The sequence below is a fragment of the Calidris pugnax genome, unplaced genomic scaffold, assembly GCF_001431845.1.
Source record: "Calidris pugnax isolate Ruff unplaced genomic scaffold, ASM143184v1 scaffold44, whole genome shotgun sequence".
NCBI lineage: Eukaryota > Metazoa > Chordata > Aves > Charadriiformes > Scolopacidae > Calidris > Calidris pugnax.
The window spans coordinates 2,882,843-2,904,670 of NW_015094506.1; the positions used below are offsets into that span (position 1 = coordinate 2,882,843).

The 21,828-nt window shown below is 46.3% G+C and overlaps 1 protein-coding gene across 3 annotated transcripts in view; it reads right to left on the bottom strand.

Annotated features, from left to right (window-relative positions):
• CACNG2 (calcium channel, voltage-dependent, gamma subunit 2) overlaps nucleotides 1-21,705 on the bottom strand; it is a 64,543-nt gene extending 42,838 nt beyond the window's left edge. The window contains exons 1-2 of one of the 3 annotated variants that reach the window (XM_014963225.1): nucleotides 21,380-21,703; nucleotides 20,692-20,837 (exon numbers count right to left, since the gene is read on the bottom strand). In XM_014963225.1, coding sequence (XP_014818711.1) covers nucleotides 20,692-20,833 — 142 coding nt within the window. In that variant the 5' untranslated portion in view covers nucleotides 20,834-20,837; nucleotides 21,380-21,703. Of the gene's footprint in view, nucleotides 1-20,691 lie in introns of all 3 variants that reach the window. The other 2 variants (XM_014963224.1, XM_014963223.1) reach the window with 2 other exon arrangements.
• Between the last annotated feature and the right edge of the window lie 123 nt (nucleotides 21,706-21,828).

The following is a 21,828-nucleotide window of genomic DNA, read 5'->3' on the forward strand; positions in this document are numbered from 1 at the left end:
TACAAAAAGCTCAACAAAGCCAGGTAAGGATGGAAAGGATTAAAGAAAGACTTGGGTGAGGAACAAAGCAGGAGAACTTCATCAAGAGACAGCAGAGAACGGATGGCAGAGAGGGGAGTGAATAGTTTTTGAGAGAAAAAAGCCTAATTTAGTGAAGGGAATAACCACGTTTAGAAAATACAAATTATGAGCTGGCAATCCAAAGGCAGGAGATCCCCCACTGAGTCAAAGGGGGAGGGAGCAGTGGGTGGGGACATTGTGTTTGTTGTTTTCTCATGATCTGTATTTTCTGAGAGATGCTGGGTTCAGTCATCATGTGCAAAGTTCATCTTTGTCACATGTGTTACATCTAGCTGTGCCCGATGAATTCAAGTGTAAGCCAGCAGACTCATGCCTCATGATAGGATTCTGTGAAAGGCTGCACTTGAGCTACCTGGGGAAGTTGTGCGAGCCTGCAGGGAGAGGCAACTGCAGTAGGAGGTCAAGCTCTCAGGAAGCGATGGTCGATAGAGGCTCTGTGCCCCTCCAACATCCCTGGAGATGCCCAGTCAGGTGTAGTGCTTTTGTCTCTCTTTACGCTCCAGAGGCTAAAAGCACAAAAGCACATTGGAAACTCAGCAGCTGGATTCTGCAGCAGCAATCTGACGAGTGTCCAACAAATGGCTCCCAGCCAGGTTTGTGACAACCTGATCAATCAAATTCAGAAAAACCCTTTTTAGCTCCACAGCTGACATTGGAAAAGATCTGGGAACATGTTTGGGAATTAAAGGCACCTGCTGAACATGAATGAGAAAGAAAAAAAAAAAAAACCACAGGCAAGCAGGTGGAGAAAGAAATGAATGGATGATGGTTAGATGATTCGTTGTGCTGGTGCGTGGAAGAAAGCACGCAATGATGTGAAGTACCAAACTGTCTTTGCCTGCATCACGTAGTGCACATGAGGCTGTGCTGCAGTGGCAAGTTAATGTGGATGCATTTCCATGCCTTACTTTTGCAGTAGAAACACACACCTGAAAACGTCTCCAGGTGAGTTACAACTGACATAGAAAGCCGGAGGAGAAAGCTGGAATCCAGGGAGACGTGGAAAGGCATACCCACAGTGACTGTTGTTGCTATTAAACACCATCTGTCACAGATGTACACAGGAACTCAGTATTGGATGCTTCTTACATCACAAAGGTTAAATGAGATAATCTGTGTTTTAGCCTCACACACATCATCACTGAACATAAGAATCAGTGGTTTATGCTCACTTGTAGTAGCTATGGATTTGACCTTATATGTCAACTTCAGGCCTTACTTCCCTGACACTGCCCAAGACTTCAACAGCATGGATTTTCTTTTTCTTTTTTTCCTTTGCTGTTTTCTTCTTCTCACTCAAAGAATTGTAGAGTTGGTTTATTTTTTAACAAAATCTTTTTTAGGTACCAAGTAAGTCTGCAATTGCAGCAAGAACAATACCCCAGTGTTCTCTCTTTCCCCTTTGGTTCTAACAACCTCTGAGTATCAAACGGGCTTTGCTTTGGAGAGAAAAAAGATAATAATGAATGACTTAAAATAGCTCTGCTGAGGAAAATATGAGTTTGATTTCAATTGCAGAGGGAATAACTTTCTTCCTGGTTCACTTGCTGACTCCAATAGAAGACCAGCAAGATCTGATGTGGCTCCTGCAGAGACCTCCTATGTTCAAAGAATCTGGGAGCTTGCAAGTACTGTAGAGCTTGAATCGGCTCTAATACGTTACTGATTGCAATCCATGACATTTCCATGGTGCTTTAGAGATCATCTGTGCACTTCACACGTGGAAAACAGGCAGTACCCTTCTGTGGTGTGATAGCGGGGGCAGGTAAACAGTGCTCTGGAAGGATGGTGGAGTGATCTGGATACAGACTTAAGACTTGGTGAAAAATGAGTTCAGCTCTGCCCCAGTCTTCATGTATACTTGGCTAACCCCTTAACCTTCCTGTGTCCAAAATTTTCCACATATAGAATGGGCATGAGAGCATTTTCTTGTGCTCCAGGGACACTGGGTGATGAAATGCATGAAAGAGTGGAAAATGATGCATTAGCACAATGACTTCTGTTGCTGAGAGCAGAGGACAGCAATGGCATGCATAGAAAGCACAAGTTGAAACCTCCCCAGCAGGATTGTTTTAGCTGACAGGAAATGGGACATTTCCTTCAGTAAATCATCTGTTAGTTTTTGTTTACCTGACCAGCAATGGCACTAGTGGGTTGGGAATGTCATCCTGATTGGTACCAGTAAAACTTTCATACCACAATCTGCCACTCTCTATTCTGGAGGTGCCATGTGTGTCATGGAAAATAAATTTATTTTGAGAGGTTTAAAAATGTTATTGAGACTATTCTTATGTTCCTTCTCTGCGAAAGCAAGCATCAGTTACTACTCAAATATCCCCACAGACCTCACAGGAGGTCATAATGATCTTTAAAAAAATCTTAGAAAAGTCTTTCTATGCATAAAAATGTCAGCATTTTAAACTTTTGCCATTCAAAGTGACTTCTGTAGAGAAGCTGTGGATTTTCAGCTTTCTCAGTGGTATCTGACACAGGATGGATGGTGTCGGGGTTAAAGGTGGTTTTGTGCTGCGTTTGTATTTTTCTGACCATCAGACCAGAAGAGATTGGCTTAGTCTCTGATGCAAGTTAGAGTCACCTCAGGGCTGTACTAACATATACCTAACCAAATCATAACTCAAAACAAAGTACCACTAAAGCAGTGCACTCCTGGAACATGATGTCTTTTTACTTGTACTGTTGATCCCTCAGCCACATCCCCTAATTGAGGGGAGGTTTATGTATTTCTTGGCTATGGAGGGGTTTCCCTACAACAGGGAACTTAAACCAACAATGTGTGGCAATGATAGCAGAGGGCAGGGTCTCTTTCTGACTCTATGGAGTCAGGCAGCAATACAATTAACTGAAATAGCATAATGTTTTCTGTTCTGAAAAAAAAACAAACAAAAAAACCAAAAGAAGTCACAGTTTCAGGCCTGGCGCAGGTGTTGTTTTGGAGGGGACAAATCACAAGTCACAGTGTCTGTTTAAACTAATAAACGAGACAAATGCACATTTTCCAGGGAAGAGGTACTTCAGCCATGAGAGGAGGCCATAACCAGGTGCACTAGAAGGCTACACAGCAAATCTTTCTCATCATTCCCCTGATGTACTCCAACAGGGCTCCTGGTGAGTTCAAGAGTTGGTATCTGAGGAACCCAGCCTGACCTCGTGACCCAGCAAAAACCTGTATGACACAGCAGTACCTGATATAACCAGTGCTAAATTGCCATGATAACCTAGCATGACCCACAAGATTGACCCTGTGACAACATTTGATTTATTACAAATGACATGGATTTAATCACTCACCGGAGAATGCCGAATGACGCAGCACAGCGTTGCTCACTGTGGCTCTACTGAACTGGCATGCTCTGATTGGCTTCAGGAACACACCCATTGGGTGATTCATCCAATTAAAGAGCAGCCAATCCTCCTAACACTAATGAAATACATCTGTATTTTACTTGTAGCACTTTCTAGCAACCCATTTAGGCTTTTCAGCTGCTCTCATCACCCTAAGGTATGAGGACATTGTAATTGATGGACAGCTGGTTTGCAGTTGAGGTTAAAGGAAAACCTGGTTCTTAATAGGATAGAGTTGAATAATTTGTGAGTTTATAATCCGAATACAAATGTTCAGTCAGCTAATTAATTACTATAGTGGCTTAGCCCAGATTGGATGTTGTTCCCCACCCAATAACATTGATGTAGAACTGTTAAGGACTGTATGTATTATGCAAACCAGTGCTAAAAGATTGTTGTAAAATGTGTAAACTCTACCTCAAATATGATTTGAGATTTCCTGCAGACCACAAGAAAGATACCGTGGCTGTTCTCAACTGGAAGGGAAAGTAAAGATAGCTTCAAGGTGCATAGCAAACTGCCCACTAAGATCACTAATGCATTAACATATGTCAGCCAGACAGGGCTCAGTCCTCAAATTCATTCCAATTGTTTCACCCCGTTTAACAGCACAAAACAGCAAAGAATTTTGCTTAAATTCCATCTGAAGACATTCTGTATGTAGGGGAAGTCCTGGGTGACATGACTTTAGGAACATGTGAATGTGATGGTAATTTAATGCTCTTTTCTCCTCTCTGTCATTCTGGACCGAGTATAATCCACACAAGCTGGAAGATCTAGTCCACACATGAAGAACAACCAATAGGGTCTGTCATGAACTAAACTGATTCCATAGTATTGTCTCAACCCTCATAATAGACCTATTTTTTCCTATTAGAACCTCAGTTTCCCTTACTCCTTTTGCATGTCCCTTGATCTAACATCCATGAGGTCCCAGCTCACTTCCTTCCCTGCATTAAAATTAAATCTCAACTGTAAGGTCTACCCTGGTTCCCCACTGATTTTGCTGCAGTACAAATAAAAAACAGATTCTCCCTCGTTCGCTCTCACCATCCTCCTAATCTAATGCCCTGATGTTATTCTCATAACAGCATGTAGAGATGTGAACTGATCTGCCTCCCATCTTGTCATCTTCTCTCACATATCCGACCCAGTTACCAGGGTCTGATTTTGTACAACTATGAACATTTATTCTTGAAAATTGATCACTGGCCTAGAGGCTAAGTGTTTGTTATCTGGGAAAAAAAAAAAAAAAAAGACATTACAATTATTCTTATTTTGAGTCCTGAAAAGGGCAGGAAGTCCTACTACATTAGCAGTGAAAGGAACAAGGGTGGCTCAAGAGGGTCTTGGCAGGTTCATAAAGTCACAATATTTGAAAGCAAAGTCCACATTTGATCACCTATCAACAATTTATCAATAGCTCAGTGATGAAAAACAAAACTCTTTCACTTCATTAAACACATTCAGTGCCGTTTGCTCTACATTCCAAATGGCTGAACTGATGTTCCAATGCAGCCTATTTTTAGTATTTCTGATTAGTTCATTATTTGGGAAAGGCTACTGACTGTGTATCTGTTGCAGAGATCTAATTCTTCACGGGGATCCCAAAGAAGAGCAGGGCTTCATATAGGTCTTAAGAATTTGTTTGGATGTGGGTTCAACCTCTGTCCCTGCTGTGGTGCAGCTCAGTGAAGTGATGATCATGGAGCTCTCCTCGAGTCCTTTCTTTTGTTTTCATTATGGGGAAGAAGCCATGTAACATATTACACCTTTTCCCAAGAAAACTAAGATCAAGAATGACAGAAAACTAGCAGTCTCAGTGAGAATTAAACAAGATACTCAAAATAAGTGATCTCTTGGGTGTCTGAGTAAATTACCACCTCCAGATCAGATTTTATTTATTTTCAGAACAAACTATTTCTTTGCTGGTAAATCCTGCAGTTTTGTCATGAATCCAATGAATTTTCACTGGTAAGTGACAACCCTAGAGACGGAAGTGGCCGTGTATCCCCAGGGCAGATACCACATGGGCAAAAGCATTCCAGCATTGCCTCTTCAGCAAGCTTCAGCCCTCATGTAAAAGGACAGGATCTGCAGGTCACATGGAGATTAGTCTCTGTGTCCTTCAGCCCTGCCTGCTAAAACTGCAAAGGAGAAATCCAGCTATGATGGCATCTTCAGGCTCCAGATTTCTCAAGTACTAGGAGACACAACTGGGACCAACCTCCCTTTCAGAACCCCTCCCATAGGAACAGAATAAGATGTGATCATTCATTCCTTTCAGACCACCTGTGGTTACCAAGCTTGAGGAAACCCTCCCCTCCAACCGCATTGGCATGCCCATATGGGGACATGGGAATTAAATGTGGATTGAGAGCTGAGAGAAGCTCTTCCTATAAGTTTCCATGCCACAATGTAATGTGACCTTGCACAGGTCTTGGAAGCAGCACACCTGAGTCAGCACTGCATCGTGACAGCTCTCAGACACACTGCTAATTTGCCTGCGCAGAGCACCATGCATGAGTAGCCATTAGGGATTGAAACACCCAAGCTAGCTTGCTTAGAGTTACTTGGGTATCTCCTTCTGGCACTGCCTGGCACTGGGCAGACATGCCCTGTTCTGCATTCTGCTCTGCCTGGAGAAGGAGGTGAAGTCAGTGCTAGGTGTAATACCCTCTTACTGATGTCACAAGCAACAATGCAGAAACAAGTTCTACACGTTTGCTGTCTTCTGCTTTGCTGCCTTTCATATGTCATTTGTCATCTTAGATTGTCACTTCTTTGATGTAGGGACGACAGCTTTTTTGTATGTACAGTGTCTAGCATAAAGGTGTTTCCACCCTACGTGAAGCATTTTGGTGCAGCTGCAATGGCACGATGGCAATAAAAGGTGAAATACTCAGAAACATTCTGCTGAAGAGCAGCAGTCAGAGAGGAACATAAGTTTTGGTTCCCCTGTTTTATCAAAGATAATCTGGCCAAACCATGAGTTCTCTGCCATGAAAACTGCACCTCAGACCTCCAGAAGAAGGACAAACTCATGTGCTTACAGCTGTGAGACCAGCAGACAGCCTCAGTGCGGGAGGTGGCCATGTCAGCCTTAAGTTGCTTACATAGATAAATTTCTTGGCATCGTCAAGTTGGGACAAAAATTTTATCCTCTAGCTCCTTTGATTATTCCTCTCACCAGTTTTCCTTTGTTAGAGTTTCTGCATGGAACCATGACCACTGGTTACACTTTCCGAATTACTGCAGGTCCATGGTTGGTTGGTTTGTGCAATTGATCCTGCCCTGTCTATGTGTGCCTAAACCCTTCTTTTTCCCATGGGCTACGGCAGTGGGGAGAGGCAGAAAAGGCCTTCTGGGGGGGCAGGTGCTGGCATCAGGCAGGAGAAAATCTGTCTTGTTCCACAAGGCAGAGAAGATGGATGAGGAGGTCTGTCTTCATCCATCAGCTCCGGCTGATATTCCTGCTTCTCTCAACAATTAAAGTCTCTCCCACCTCCAAGTCCCAGGGTTTCTCCTGACTCACCCTCCCTTTCAGACCATATTTCTCAATTATCTCCTTCCAGCACTCACACTGCATTCCTATTACCACCTCCCCATGCCATGCCATGGCCGAGTCCTGGGTCCCCTCTTGCCTAGTGTTTCCTTCTGGCCAGCTGTGCTTTCCAGCTGCCACAGACCTTTCCAGCTGCAACCATCCCTCTGTTTCCAGCATGCAGAGATGCTTTCCTCCACAGCTGACTCAATCTACTCCCAGAAACAACCCATCCCTTCTGTTTCCACAGAAGAGTATAAATCCTCCCTGGCTCTGGTGCCTTTACATGCTCACAGTGTTCTTTCTCACAGTCTTGCTTTTCTCTGAATGCTTTCCCCCTCACTGTTCCTGTAAATGTGGGCCAAGCTGTAATGATGCAGCACACAGAAAAACACCTTTCTCCTGTGATCTTAGACAGCCCCTGGAATTAATTCCTGGAAAGCTGTTCTTGGCCTTTCTGAGTTATACCTTCCTGCGAACACACGGACAAAGTGATGACTGAAGAGGGGAAGAGTGGAGCAATGATTGGGGCAGAGTGGTGCAATGATTGGGTGGTCACCTGAGATTTAGGAAAATTGTCAATCTGATGCTTTTCCTGTGCTGCTGTTTGCGTTGCAGTTCACTCGGCAGGGTAGACATGTTAGTTTCTCTGTTGCTCCCTTTCCCGACAGCAAAACAGCTGCACTGCTCTGCTCTGCTCTTGGCAGTTGTTCCCTTCGAGACTATTGAGTAGAGTTGCAATGGAGGTGTCTCAGCTAGAGGACACCGTGCAACATTCAGCTCCAATTAATCTCCAACACCAAGCCTGTTCACAGCTGATGTTACCCCAAACCCTTGCACAACACGATAGATCCTGTCATCCTTCCTGGTTTCCCCCAAAACCTCCCATTGAACTTTTCTGTGAATTTTTTCTTCCTTGAAAGGAATACGTGGCTCCTACTTTTGGAGACACCATGGGAGCAGGAGATATTTAAACAGTTCCATGACAGGAAGACTTAGGGGTCCAACGCACTGTGCAATCCCTCCCAGCCTAGAAGGTATGACAGAACCTAGCCCTCTTTATTTCTTGAGGGAGCAGCTATATGTCTCCTCTTCTGTTGCTTTACAGGTCAAGTTACAATTTCTCTTGATGCTGCATACACTAAAATGATAAGGCTCCAGGCAGGCAAACTATTTGGAGAATATCTGGGACACAGGCTTCTACACCAAGCTGTAGCAATCCCCATTCCAAAAGCACACACTGCAGGTGCCCTCAGAAGCAAGTTGGAGGAGATGAGAGCCTGGAGATAGCTGTTCCCGGGCCTTTCCTCTCCCCTAGCTGCATTTCCACAGTGCGTTAGGGATCTCTGTCTTTCACTCAGTTTTTTCCTCTGGACTCCAGCCCCTCTTGCTGTCCCCAAAATACTCTAAACCATCTCTTCACCCTGCCTACGATGCTTCCACTATCTATGGCCAAGAATGGACTCCCAAATGCAGGGAAACCATCCATCCTGCGGTCGTGTCATTCAGTAAAACTTCATAATTGCTTCAACCTTGTCCCTGTACTTTATTTTACCTCTCAAGCACCATTCCTTAGTCTCTGAATATTTGATTTCTTTATGCCCCCCCCCCCCCCCAGCTGTGCTTTCCAGCTGCCACAGACCTTTCCAGCTGCAACCATCCCTCTGTTTCCAGCATGCAGAGATGCTTTCCTCCACAGCTGACTCAATCTACTCCCAGAAACAACCCATCCCTTCTGTTTCCACAGAAGAGTATAAATCCTCCCTGGCTCTGGTGCCTTTACATGCTCACAGTGTTCTTTCTCACAGTCTTGCTTTTCTCTGAATGCTTTCCCCCTCACTGTTCCTGTAAATGTGGGCCAAGCTGTAATGATGCAGCACACAGAAAAACACCTTTCTCCTGTGATCTTAGACAGCCCCTGGAATTAATTCCTGGAAAGCTGTTCTTGGCCTTTCTGAGTTATACCTTCCTGCGAACACACGGACAAAGTGATGACTGAAGAGGGGAAGAGTGGAGCAATGATTGGGGCAGAGTGGTGCAATGATTGGGTGGTCACCTGAGATTTAGGAAAATTGTCAATCTGATGCTTTTCCTGTGCTGCTGTTTGCGTTGCAGTTCACTCGGCAGGGAAGACATGTTAGTTTCTCTGTTGCTCCCTTTCCCGACAGCAAAACAGCTGCACTGCTCTGCTCTGCTCTTGGCAGTTGTTCCCTTCGAGACTATTGAGTAGAGTTGCAATGGAGGTGTCTCAGCTAGAGGACACCGTGCAACATTCAGCTCCAATTAATCTCCAACACCAAGCCTGTTCACAGCTGATGTTACCCCAAACCCTTGCACAACACGATAGATCCTGTCATCCTTCCTGGTTTCCCCCAAAACCTCCCATTGAACTTTTCTGTGAATTTTTTCTTCCTTGAAAGGAATACGTGGCTCCTACTTTTGGAGACACCATGGGAGCAGGAGATATTTAAACAGTTCCATGACAGGAAGACTTAGGGGTCCAACGCACTGTGCAATCCCTCCCAGCCTAGAAGGTATGACAGAACCTAGCCCTCTTTATTTCTTGAGGGAGCAGCTATATGTCTCCTCTTCTGTTGCTTTACAGGTCAAGTTACAATTTCTCTTGATGCTGCATACACTAAAATGATAAGGCTCCAGGCAGGCAAACTATTTGGAGAATATCTGGGACACAGGCTTCTACACCAAGCTGTAGCAATCCCCATTCCAAAAGCACACACTGCAGGTGCCCTCAGAAGCAAGTTGGAGGAGATGAGAGCCTGGAGATAGCTGTTCCCGGGCCTTTCCTCTCCCCTAGCTGCATTTCCACAGTGCGTTAGGGATCTCTGTCTTTCACTCAGTTTTTTCCTCTGGACGCCAGCCCCTCTTGCTGTCCCCAAAATACTCTAAACCATCTCTTCACCCTGCCTACGATGCTTCCACTATCTATGGCCAAGAATGGACTCCCAAATGCAGGGAAACCATCCATCCTGCGGTCGTGTCATTCAGTAAAACTTCATAATTGCTTCAACCTTGTCCCTGTACTTTATTTTACCTCTCAAGCACCATTCCTTAGTCTCTGAATATTTGATTTCTTTATGCCCCCCCCCCCCCGCCTTCACACAGGATGACATTCTTTTCTGTTTGAGTCCTTTCAGGCGCTACTGATCTTGAAGCTCCCCAATTACAACCACTTTTCTTGTGATGGTGACACCTTAAGAGACAACAGCAGCTGCCTATAAAGGGCCTCTGCCATCTGTTTGCCACTTCTTTGAGACAGCTCTAGCTATATACAGAAAAATATTTATCACAGTTCATTCACTCTCTCACTCAAAAATGAGCAAGAGAAAAATGTCTTCTTTCATGATTCTGCCACTGCCCTTCAAAAACCCGTGACCCTCAGCCTAAGGAAAAGGGCAATGCTTGAATCTAAAAGGAAGCAGCAGAAATTCTTGATGATTGATCCTTTGGGACCCTGTACTCTGAAGGCAATTCTGGGGGCCATCTGCATTTGGAAATGACTCCTCATGGCTGCCTGAAAGGCAAAAGTCAGAGCCAGACCACTTTGTCTCAACGACCAAGGTTTCCTTATGACCGTATCTGAAAGGAGATACACATGTGCACACACACACACACACACAAACACATTTAGTCATCAGTCCTTTTCTACTGCCTTTCCATAGCGATGTGGTGGGATAGGATCGAGGGGGTTGCTCCTACCCAGGAGGACTACGGGCTAGAAAGGTAAAGGGAAGAGAAAAAAATGTCAGCAGGGGTGAGGCCTGGGGGAGAAAATGGCAGACATGAGAGATGGTGTGGACAAAAACTGAAGAAAAGAAGGAACAGTGAATTCTAAAGGGGACTGATGGAGAGAATGAAGAAAAATTAAAACCAAGAATGAAAAAACAAATAAACTGAGAAAGAAATGTATTAGGCAATACCTTCAGGGGGAAATATAGCTCTGGGAACCGGTTCTCAGAAATTTACTAGTTAAAACAGACAGGTCACAGTAAGGTTGAAGGAATCAGCAAATACAGTTGGATCAAAAGTGGTTTGATTGACAGTGCTTGATCTATGATACTGAATGAACACGACCATAAACCAGGGAAATATTCAGTGTTCGAGTGTGATCCATCGCACTGCAACTACTCTAGTGGTATAAACAAGACCTGAAGAAAGAGAGGACTTCTCTGAGCAATAGCAAATTTAAGAATGAAATGTAGTTATGAAGCAGTGGGAGGAGAAAAATAAAACAGACACTAAAAAAAAATCATGTTCAGGAGGAGAATGAAAACTGAGAAATAGGAAGAGAAAAATCAGAAAGGGATAGAAAATCCAGGGGACGGAGGTGGGTAGTGTTATTCTTTATTTGACAAAATGTATACTTTATACAACAAGCTAAATCAGAAATTTATAGTTGTTTGCTTCTAGCAAAAACACACATCAGAAAAATTCCTACCCATGGATATGATGGCATTGCATTCTCAAGTTTTTGTATACCACCCTCATTTTCTGTTTTTCACAGCTAGCAGGTAGGAGTATATGCTCTGGGGGAATAGGAGGTGCAGGATAAAGTCCATATGCTTCTCTGGGGAGTTACAGATTTGATAGGAAGCTAGTATAAAAACTTCAGCAGCCTGTGCCACAGAAACACAAGTGGATTTCACCTATCCTGCAGGGCTTGTTATGAAAACTCTGATTGTGTAGTTGGGAATTTTATGGGAGAGCTTTTCTGTAACACAGAGAGGGTAAATGGGGCTGGGAGACAGAAAGCTGTCAGTAAATAAAAGAGATTCGATGAAAGATAGAAATGCAGAATGAAGAAAAAGAGAAAGGTGGATGCCAGAGTGTTCATGGTCACCTCTGGCATTTTACGTCCTCACCCATGCAAAGTGAGGAGTCCGTAAGAGGATTTTTGCCCCACAGGAAGGGCAGTCAGCCTGAATTTTTCTAATGAGGGTGAAAGGCAATGATAATGGAAATAGTTAAAAGAAGTAACTGCTGGGTGAGGTGAACAGCTGGCAAAAATAAGTGCAGAATCTCATTGACTTTGGGGCTGTCGCACCCACTCACTCTGGAAGTGAATTTAGCCCCTGGTTTGTCGGGCAGGGCACTGGCAAAGCGGGGACACGCAGTGACCTTGGGGGCATGGCTGTTTAAAGCACGCACAGCCCTTCCTCAGCCTCACTCTCCCCTTGCCTACACACAGAGGGTAAGCAGTGTGGCTCCGTCCGAGTCAGAGAGGTTGCATCAGTGCAAACAAGAGGAGAATTGGGCCTTCATCTCTTGTGCATAGAAACACTACAGTATTGTACGTCATCGGATGCCAGTTCAGTAATCATTTCCACAGATACAAGAGAAAAGAGACAACCTCGTTTCTAATTTAGTCATGATAGCATCAAAGAGACCCAAAGCCTATTGCTTTCTGGGAGGCAGGGACTTCAACAATAATAATTCTTTGCACATATATAGCACCTTCATTGCTAACTACTTGCTTTATACCCTGGGGTGCGAAGAAAAAGGACTCCACTTAATTCCATATGCTCTTAATTGCTCTCTATCCCAGATCCTTCCTAGAAAAATATGATAGAAATACCTAAACTCGCTGCTAATTTGTCAAATTAGGGCAGTCACTGACACCAGCAGAAACGCAGGCCTAGTTTGCATCTTATATTGCAACTGCATAGCATAGCATCTAGAAACAAAAGAAATGCCAGACTAAGTAAATCTGAGCTCCATTTAATCCATGACAAATGTTTCAGGGAAGAGGCAAGAACCACATGGCAGTCAGATAGGGGATAGACTGCCCTTGTGAAATGTTATCCTAGTTTTTATGGCGACTGGCTTAATTGCTGAATTACGAAACACCCAAAATGCTGTTCACATCCATTAGGAGGACGTTTAATTTTTGTGAACTCTGTCGTAAATGCCCACTTGCTTGCTAAATGTTGTTAAAATCTTGGCCACGGGAGCTCGGGTGGCAATGAGCTCCACAGTCCTGATACGCATCAAATGAGAAAGCTTTAACTGGGTCTCCGGTGACTCACGTCAGGTCCTCTTGTCTGTGTGTTACAAAATGGGGAAATCAAGAGCTACTGATCCATCTTCTCTAGCCCATTCATTATTCAATACAATCCAATCACTTTCCCTCTCATTCACCTCCTTTCCCAGGCAAACACGTTTAGTCTTGCAGGCTGCCTTCGTACACACCATCTTTCCTGCTCCTCCTTGTCCCTGTCCCCATTTATGAACCCTCTTCTGACTTTGCAACCCACCACCTTGGATGGCACTTGCTCCTACACTCTCCGTTATCCCTCCTGCTCTGATCCTTATGCCTGGGTGAGGACTTAGTGGTGATGGGGTTTCTGTCTCGAGTCGTGTGCTGCACGGTGCCACGGACAGCAATATCCCCATTTCTAGCATCTGGTGAGCTGCAGTGGTTCATGTAGAGCCCTGCACGATGTGCAAGCCCCCTTTTCCCACCAGCCAGCGGTACCCTCTGACCTGACTCACTGAGATTCATTTAGCCCATCATTGAGATCCTCTGGGCCTGGAGACCCCAGCCCCATTCACCTCACCCCCTTCAGCGTTCCTGAGAATTGCAGGGAAATTCATCCCCCTGTAAACAGCTTGAAAAGGACGACTGCTTGTTGAGACACTTCTTCCTGACAACCAGAGATCCTTCACTGTAGTGCACAACAACTGCCCCAGGGTTATGGCTACAGAGACCCTTATTTTCCATTTGGATCCTGGCCTGATCCATGTCTGAGGGTTGCCAGGGAGGGTATTTAGGGCTGCCGTGAGCTCCTTCCAGCCCAGTTGCTGGCTGCATGCAGATGAGCCAGCTCATCAGCTGAGCTGCCAGTGAGCCCTCTGGCCACAAGAGGTTGGAGGCAGAAAACTGGAGGGATGTCGGCTTGACCACAGGCAATGAGCAATGAGGGGAGCAGAAGGAGGGGCTCCTTACTGGGTCTCACCCCCACCTCAGAGGTAGCCAGGCTGTCCTGGGGGCAAAAGAAGACAGCGACAGCAACTGGTGTCATACAATGCTTCAAGGAAGGGGGACACTGGCCAGAGAAAGGAGAAGGGCGAGAGCTAGAGAGGGGTTGGAAAAGAATTGCTTTAGAGTGTAGGAGCAGCACAGCTCCAAAGGGATGGTGTTCTTCAGCTTGGGGGAATGCTGGTACGTGAGATGGGAGAAAGCCAGGGGGAAATGATAGCAGAGAGAAGAGGAAAGAGGACAGAGAGATGAGATGGCAGGAGCAAAGGGGACAGAGGAGAGCAAGGACGAGATAATATAACAGAGGAAAGAGCAAGGGGGATGGGCCTCAGAGAACTTGGAGAGAAACAGGGAGAAATAATGAAGGAGAAGCTGCTTTTGAGAGAAAGCACAGAAGAGACATGAAGATGAAAGAGAAAAATAAAGAAGAGAAACAGGGGAGGGAAACAAGACCAAATTAAAATGGAGATGGATAGAATGAGTCAAAGATGGAGGGCGAGGAAAGAGCTGGGGTCATATAGGCAAGGGAAAAAATAACTTTTAGGTGTATTGTGTTTACAATATGTTCTGCGTATGCCTGACCTGCTCTGTGTTCTGTGTTTCCCCCGCTGGGTAGCTGTCGCCCTGGGATGAAGGCTGCGAGGGGACGAGAGGGAGAAAGAGCTTTGCTGCCAACCCATTCCCCCAGCAGCAGCCCCCTTCCCTTCCCCCAGAGCCCCCTGCAAGGGAGAAGGTTTCTTGCCCGTGAAAGGCAGCGGCGCATCCCCTGACAACGAGTGCAATATGGAAGGGAGAAGCAGTGCAGAATGGAGCAGCGAGGGCTCCCCCTGGGATAAACTGGGTATGCTTGATTGGGAATCTGCTCTTAAAACAGGGGCAGGGGGCAGAGCCATCTGAGAGCCTGAAATGTTCCCTGCTCCCCCCGGCAACCTCCTCGCTACTGCTTTTAAATTAAATAAATATGGAGATTCTGCTGTCAAACCTCAGCGGTCCTCCTCTCCCCAAAACTCTTGCTTAGATCGTACCAAACTGCAGCAAAGTGAGCCGGGGGCTCAGAGGGCTGCATGGGGAAAGGGATGGGTTAAAAGGGAAACACTGGATAGGAATAGCTCCTGGTCTCCCTGGCAAAGAGACATTTGTTCTATCTCTGTGTAATTTCTTTATACATTACTGCTGCCACACTGCATCTCCACGTCCCTCCCACTGCATTTCTCTCTCACTCTCTTCAGCAAGGCAATTTCTGGTGCATTTCAGGACAGTATTAACCCATTCCTCTTTCTCCGTCAGCGGGAAGATTCATAATTTAAAGGCAATTTAAAAGTCAGTTCTAGCAACTCACTAATGAGGAACAGCATTTCCTTGTCAAACCTTACAAAGGAATTGAGCTTGCAAGTCTCAGCCCCTCAAATCCCTGCCTTCTTGGTGACTTACAGTCGGGTGTGAATTTAAGCTGAGAGGAGAACCAAGCCCACCCAAGTCTGGGGTGGGAAGTAATTGTCCCTCACCATCTGCCACCCCACTTTTTTTAAATCCTTTGTCTTCCTCTTCATCCAGGGCCTGTCCAGCTCTGCATCCTCCTTCTCCCCGGCAGATGCAATGCCAGCAGCAATCAGCTATGTGCCGGGCCATTGCCTCCTGCTGCATCTCAGGGCTGTGCTAGGCTGCTCCTGAGCCTGAACCGCGAAGACATGGAGACCCTGACTTAATCTACTGCTGTTTTCACCGCGCGATCAGAAAAGCTCCTGGATCAGGACAACAAGAGTCAGGGGAAAGGACCCTGGTAGATTTGTGGATCCTTGGAAGTAGGACGGCAGACAATTTCGCAGCTCAAAAACTAGGGATGCTGACAGAAATGAAGGGTAAAAGAAAGGAATTTGGGAAAGGTAAGAGGGAAGATAAGGGAAAAACCTCTCATAAGACAAGTGTGAAAGGAAAGAGGTGGCTAAACAGCAGTAGGGGAAGGCAGACCGAGGAAGCAACGCAGCACCAGAATTGTCTGGCAGAAGCTTGTCCACTGCCTGTGCCCTGCCTCACTTTGCTGTCAGCTCTTCATTTTTGCAAACACTGAAACTGCACTTAACTCTCATGCGCTGTTCAGATATAACAAGCTGGAAAGGGAACAGATCAGCTCATTAATTTTCCTTGGGAAGGGTCTCTAGGCAGGAATTATTTTCTGCACCAACATCCATTCAATTACTTGCCTTCACACCAGTCAGATCTACAGGGATGTCTAACCCCATGCGCATCACTCATGCCTGCCTGCCCTGGACTCTTCTCTCCCTCCTTCTCCGTATAAAAGCCTCCCAGACCTATTCCTTTCCTAATAATAATGACAACATGACAAAACCAATAACCTACAGATATAAAATACATTTCATTTGCTTGTTTCCTAAGACCCTGATAAGGCATCGTCGCTCACTTTTTGAGATCCTGTAGGAGATCTACAGGAGCTAATGAAAGAATTAGACAAGGCATCACTCATAATAAAAAGTGGTTTTAAAGCATTCTCTGCCAAGAAGGAATTAGGCTGGAAGATCCGCAGCCATTTCGAAGTTGTAAGAGGTGCAGTATCCATGTGTGGCATGAGCTGCAGGTCTCAATTTCTTGGTGTACGTGTGTGTTTTGTGCTTACGCAGTTAAAAGGCAGAGAAAGGCCATTTTTCTCAAAGGGTGAAGACTTTTGAATGGCCTGGGGACACATTTGGGCAATCTCGAAGTCTGAGAAAGAATTATCTCAAGGAAGATTAAGAAAAAAGTCAGAAGTGTGATTTGCAGTAATATGAACAGACACCACCTTTCTGCGTCAGTCCCACCATGGAACAGGGGCTCACTGTAGGGCACAAGAAAGGGGGGAAGGAAATCCCAATAGAGGAGGAACATCCCAAGTGGCACTCCTCTTTGGAGCCATACAAAGATCTGAAAATGCTGGCCGAAAGTCCACTGTGGGGAACAGAATGACCGCAGAGAGGGGAACCTGAAAATTGACCAAATTCTCCAAAAGGAGCTTGAAATTCTGCCCGCAGAGTATCTGTGTGTACAGCCCGAGACTGAGTCCCCCCGTCCATTTTTGCTACTGGATATCTTGGCTAAGAGAAGACAAGACAATTTAGTACAATATTTTGTACATGAGGAGTCCACCGGCTCTGACAGCCTACGGTGTTGACTAATGCCAGCGTTCCCTCACATCCTCAGAAATGAAGGCAACCTTGTCACAAGCTTCCTTCCTAGCAGGTAGCAGGAGGCAGTTTGGGCTCCTTTGATCATTTTGCTGTTACAAAGCCTCCTGACCTTCTCTTTGCTACCTCCCCTCACCCTATAGACCTGCCCTGACACCCACCCCAGGCCGCAGAAGTCTGTCTGTCCCACACCCTTTTTCAGGTGCCTTTGCCACACCATGGGCAGGGTGTGAGCAGCGTCCAAGGGTTTTTCCCTTTTTACAGACTCCTGGGACCAAGCCCTTCCCTCCACAAATCTGACCATCGTTTCATCATGGGGGAAAGGAACCTTTGCTGCACCCTTCGCCCTCCTGCTCACCAGCAGGCAGCTGTCACCAGGAAGAGTGAGTCAACCAGGGACACTTTTCTGATTCCTTCTGCTGAGAAAGACAATAACCCCCTGTAAGGTGATCAGAGGTGACAGTAAGAGGCCTGCTGTCCAGGGGATGGTGGGGATATTTGGCTGTGCTGTCCTGGGAGCAGGAGAGGGCCAGCCACCAACCCGTGAAGGCTGTGGGGCTGTGGGAAGCCAAGCAGAAGCATCCAGGCAGTAGCAGTGCCAGACCTGTGCCATGATGCCCCATGAGACAAACCCATGCCCAGGCCCTCCTCAGCATGTGGCCATAGGTTTGCTTTTACATCCTGCTGAGATGCTCGTGCTACTGAGCTTTTATCCAAGTTCTGGTGCAACCTGTGCCCTCAGGCTACGGAGTCAGAGCTGGGCTCAGCTCCTGTGTGGTGCATTGCACCCTCCTACTCTGCTCACCACTTCTGCCCAGTGTCCAGGGGCTGGGGGAATGGGTCAGCCCAACCCTCACATGGCTGGGGCGAGTGAGAGCACCCTGCCAGGGCCGTGCAGCTTGTGCCCAGGGTGCATTTCACACCCCTCGTGCAGGGCTGCAGTTAGAGCCCACTGGAGAGCATCAACAGGGAGGGTAGGGGGACCAGGCTGGCGGCACAGCTTTGGGGAGGGACTGGGGCACTTAGGAGCTTTTAATTGGAAGCATCCTGGTGCTTTCCTTTGCCATGCAAGCCACTTCTTCACAGTGCCTGTGGGGTCCTGTCAGATGTAAAGGAGAAGGAGCCCCGAGCTCCTCATATCTGACAAACCTCACCCGCCCCTTCCTCCTCCCCCTCAGACCGCGTCCCTCTGGGTACGGCTCTGTGGGCAGATAGACATGATCTGAATTCACTGCCTCTCCCGGCCGGGGTCCTCATACCTCCTGTCTCCACCCCAGCCTCCCTCCGCCCTCCAGCTTGGGGTCACGGCTCAGGAAGGGAGTTCTTCCCCGCAGCCTCCCTTCCCCGCATGGCTTTGCATTTGGACTTCCTTTTTTTTTTTTTTTTTTTTTCCTTCCCTCCCTCATTAATTTTTAATTAAGGAGATGTCTCCTTCCCCAGTTGTAATGAATAGCTGTGTGAAAGGGTTTTCATTTTTTATTAATATATACCTCTATATATTTATCTATTTGGAGGAAATGGGTGCGTGTGTGTGAGCGAGTGTGTTTAAAACATCCCCCATTAATTTACTGCTATTGATTTTCTGGCGTGGAGACAGCATATAGTATTCAGCATAGAGCTCCTCTGCAGGATATGTTAAAAGGCAGCAGTTTGGGTTGACAAAGGGCACTAAATGCAGTATGCGTCAAATAGACCATCGCTGTTTTTTGATTTTCTTTTTTTTTTTTTTTTTTTTCCTTCCCTCCCTCATTAATTTTTAATTAAGGAGATGTCTCCTTCCCCAGTTGTAATGAATAGCTGTGTGAAAGGGTTTTCATTTTTTATTAATATATACCTCTATATATTTATCTATTTGGAGGAAATGGGTGCGTGTGTGTGAGCGAGTGTGTTTAAAACATCCCCCATTAATTTACTGCTATTGATTTTCTGGCGTGGAGACAGCATATAGTATTCAGCATAGAGCTCCTCTGCAGGATATGTTAAAAGGCAGCAGTTTGGGTTGACAAAGGGCACTAAATGCAGTATGCGTCAAATAGACCATCGCTCAATGAAGTCACTTAGCTATTCAAAACATGTCCAGCCATCACTCAACCGTTTGCACCAAGAACGGGGGGGAAATTCGTGCTTCTTCCCGGACACGACCATTTCCAAACAGCAGCTTTAGCTTGCTTTGGTGAGAGACATCAGGACATATACACGGTTTATTCCCCCCTCCCCCCTGCCTTCCATCTCCCGGTGCCGGTCTTAGAAAATCAGTTCTGCGGTACCCACTCCCCGCTCTCTCCCATCGGGGAGCTCCAGGCACACCCAGCTCTGGTGAACACCAACAGACAGATATGTCTGGATGCCCTGGATGTCCATAAACCCCCGGCAGCCCACCCTCCGGCTGGGATCTGATTCATAAACAGTTTTTTTACAATGGGTTGTAATGTGCACTCTTGTGCTCTCGCGCTCTCCTTCTCGCTACGTGTGTAACAGAAACCACGCATTTCCATCGGTCGCCCCTGTCTCTCCAGCACAGCCTGAAGACCACCTCCCCAGCCCACACATACGCCAATAGCAGTCCTGAGCAACACATATTTAAAAGCGCATCACTGGCCCCTCTTTTCTTTCCCCCTCCCTTAGGAACGTCTGATTCCAGAAGTTGGCTGCGGCGGTGTCTCTTCTGCCATCAGACATGTCACTGAGTTGCTGTTCAGTTTCACCACATCAGACTTAGGCTGATTTTTCCATTCACAGACCTGTTTATTTTTAGCCGTTACCATAAGCCTTAAAAAAAAAAAAAAAAAAAAGCCCCAAACAAAAAACCCACCTCCCAACAACAAGCAAACGGGGGAAAGATCTCAGCCCCAAACCAAACCAATCAGCCGCCAACTAAACCCCTCTGCACCCAGCCCAGTGAGATGTGGTTGCTTACAGACATTACGAAATGCTCTGAACTCTGCTCGAGATGACTGGAATTGTTAGATTCACTGTACGAGGCATTTTGGACATAAAAGGGTTGCTTCCCTTTCTCTCCCTTTCCCTCCTAAAGTGAACTAATAATTGCATTTGAAGTGCTTTGCAGTCACCCCCTCCCCACATCACCCCTCACTCCCAGTCTTGTCTTTGCAAATAAGCCATTTGCAAAGAGAGCAATTATTTCACTCTGTGGTTACAGTCAGAGCACAGCAGTAATAAAGCATTTTGGCATTGCTTTCCCAGGCAATACAAACAAGCTGAAGACAGACAAGACCGCACAGTTGCTTTTTGCCAGGGTCTCTCAGTGTTTTTGTAACACACACATTATTCCAGTTGGAGGGGGAAGTGAATTTTCTTTTGGGGGAGGGGAAGAGGGGGAAAGAGGAAGGGAGAAGGGAACGGAGCGGAGAATGTTTTGCCTGTCTTCTTGCCTCTGTGCCCTGAGTAACTGAGCCCACCGCTCTCAATCCATGGTGAAAGGAATGAAGTGAGAAAATGGTGGAATGTGGAGGGATTTATTTGGGGGGGGGGGGGGAAAAAGGGGGGGGGGGGGTTCCAGAATCAAATACCTTCCAGGCAGCAGGTTCTCCATAATCCAGAATGGGTCATGACTTCCTCGTTCTTTTTGCTGGTTTCGTTCTCACTGACAGTTTTAGTCTTGCAAACCCCTCTGGAGTAAAGCCAGTAGTCGGTCCCCACAGCTATGGTCATCAGGCTGAAGGCAGCGAAAGCACCAACGGTGGTTAAAAGCATCTGAACACCTCTGTCAAAGAGCCCCATAATTCTTCATTATACAAATACCCAACCGCCTTCTGATTCTTGGGGTGTGTGTGTTTAATAAAATAAAAGAATAATAATTCCGACTAATAATATAATAGGTATATATAGAGAGATAGATATCAAAAAAGGGAGGTAAGAAAGCCCACGGAAAAGAGTGTAAATTAGAAAGACCACACGGGAAGAGGCTTGCCTTTTAAATCGGAAACGTTCTGGTCGAAATATAAAAAAAGGAAAAAGGAAAAAGAAAAAAAAAAGAGAGAAAAGAACCAAGAAAAACCAAATAAATAAAGAGAGAACCCCCCCCAAAACGAGACGCCTTAATCCCTTTTTCTAAAATTCTGGTCTCCAGTTTCCATATGTAATGGCTAATTTGGAGATGGCTTCCACAGTGAACAGGGGAGCAGCAGCAGCATCCTCAACACAATCTCTCATTATCTGGACCTAGACAGTTAGAGACTGTAAGAGCAGAGATGCAACCTTCAGTCTTCTTGCTTAGCTCTGCAGCCTGCGCCATGAAAATCCTTTTCCTTCCCAGTTATCTTCCTTGGGTTTTTATTTTTTTTTTTTTCCCGGCAGCGGCAGTCGCTCCAATCCTCTCTCACTTTTTTCTTCCTTGCTTCTCCTTCCTTTCGCTTGCTCTTACCACCAAGCCAGACTGCCCAGTATACTGTAAGCCCTTGATTTCAGCTGAACAGGTGCCGAGGTCTTGCCTCCCATGGCTTTTCCGCACAGCCGCGGCGCTCGCTCCCGGCGGAGGTGGGCGAGGAGAGAGGGGGGCTCCCGGGGAGGAGGAGGAGGAGGAGGAGGAGGGAGGGGGGAAAAGAGGGCCACGCCGAGCCCCTGCGCTGCCTGTGTTGTTTGTGCCCTCCCTTCTCCATCCTACATGTTTAATGTCTGCGGCAGCACCGAGGCCTCGTCTGTTTGGG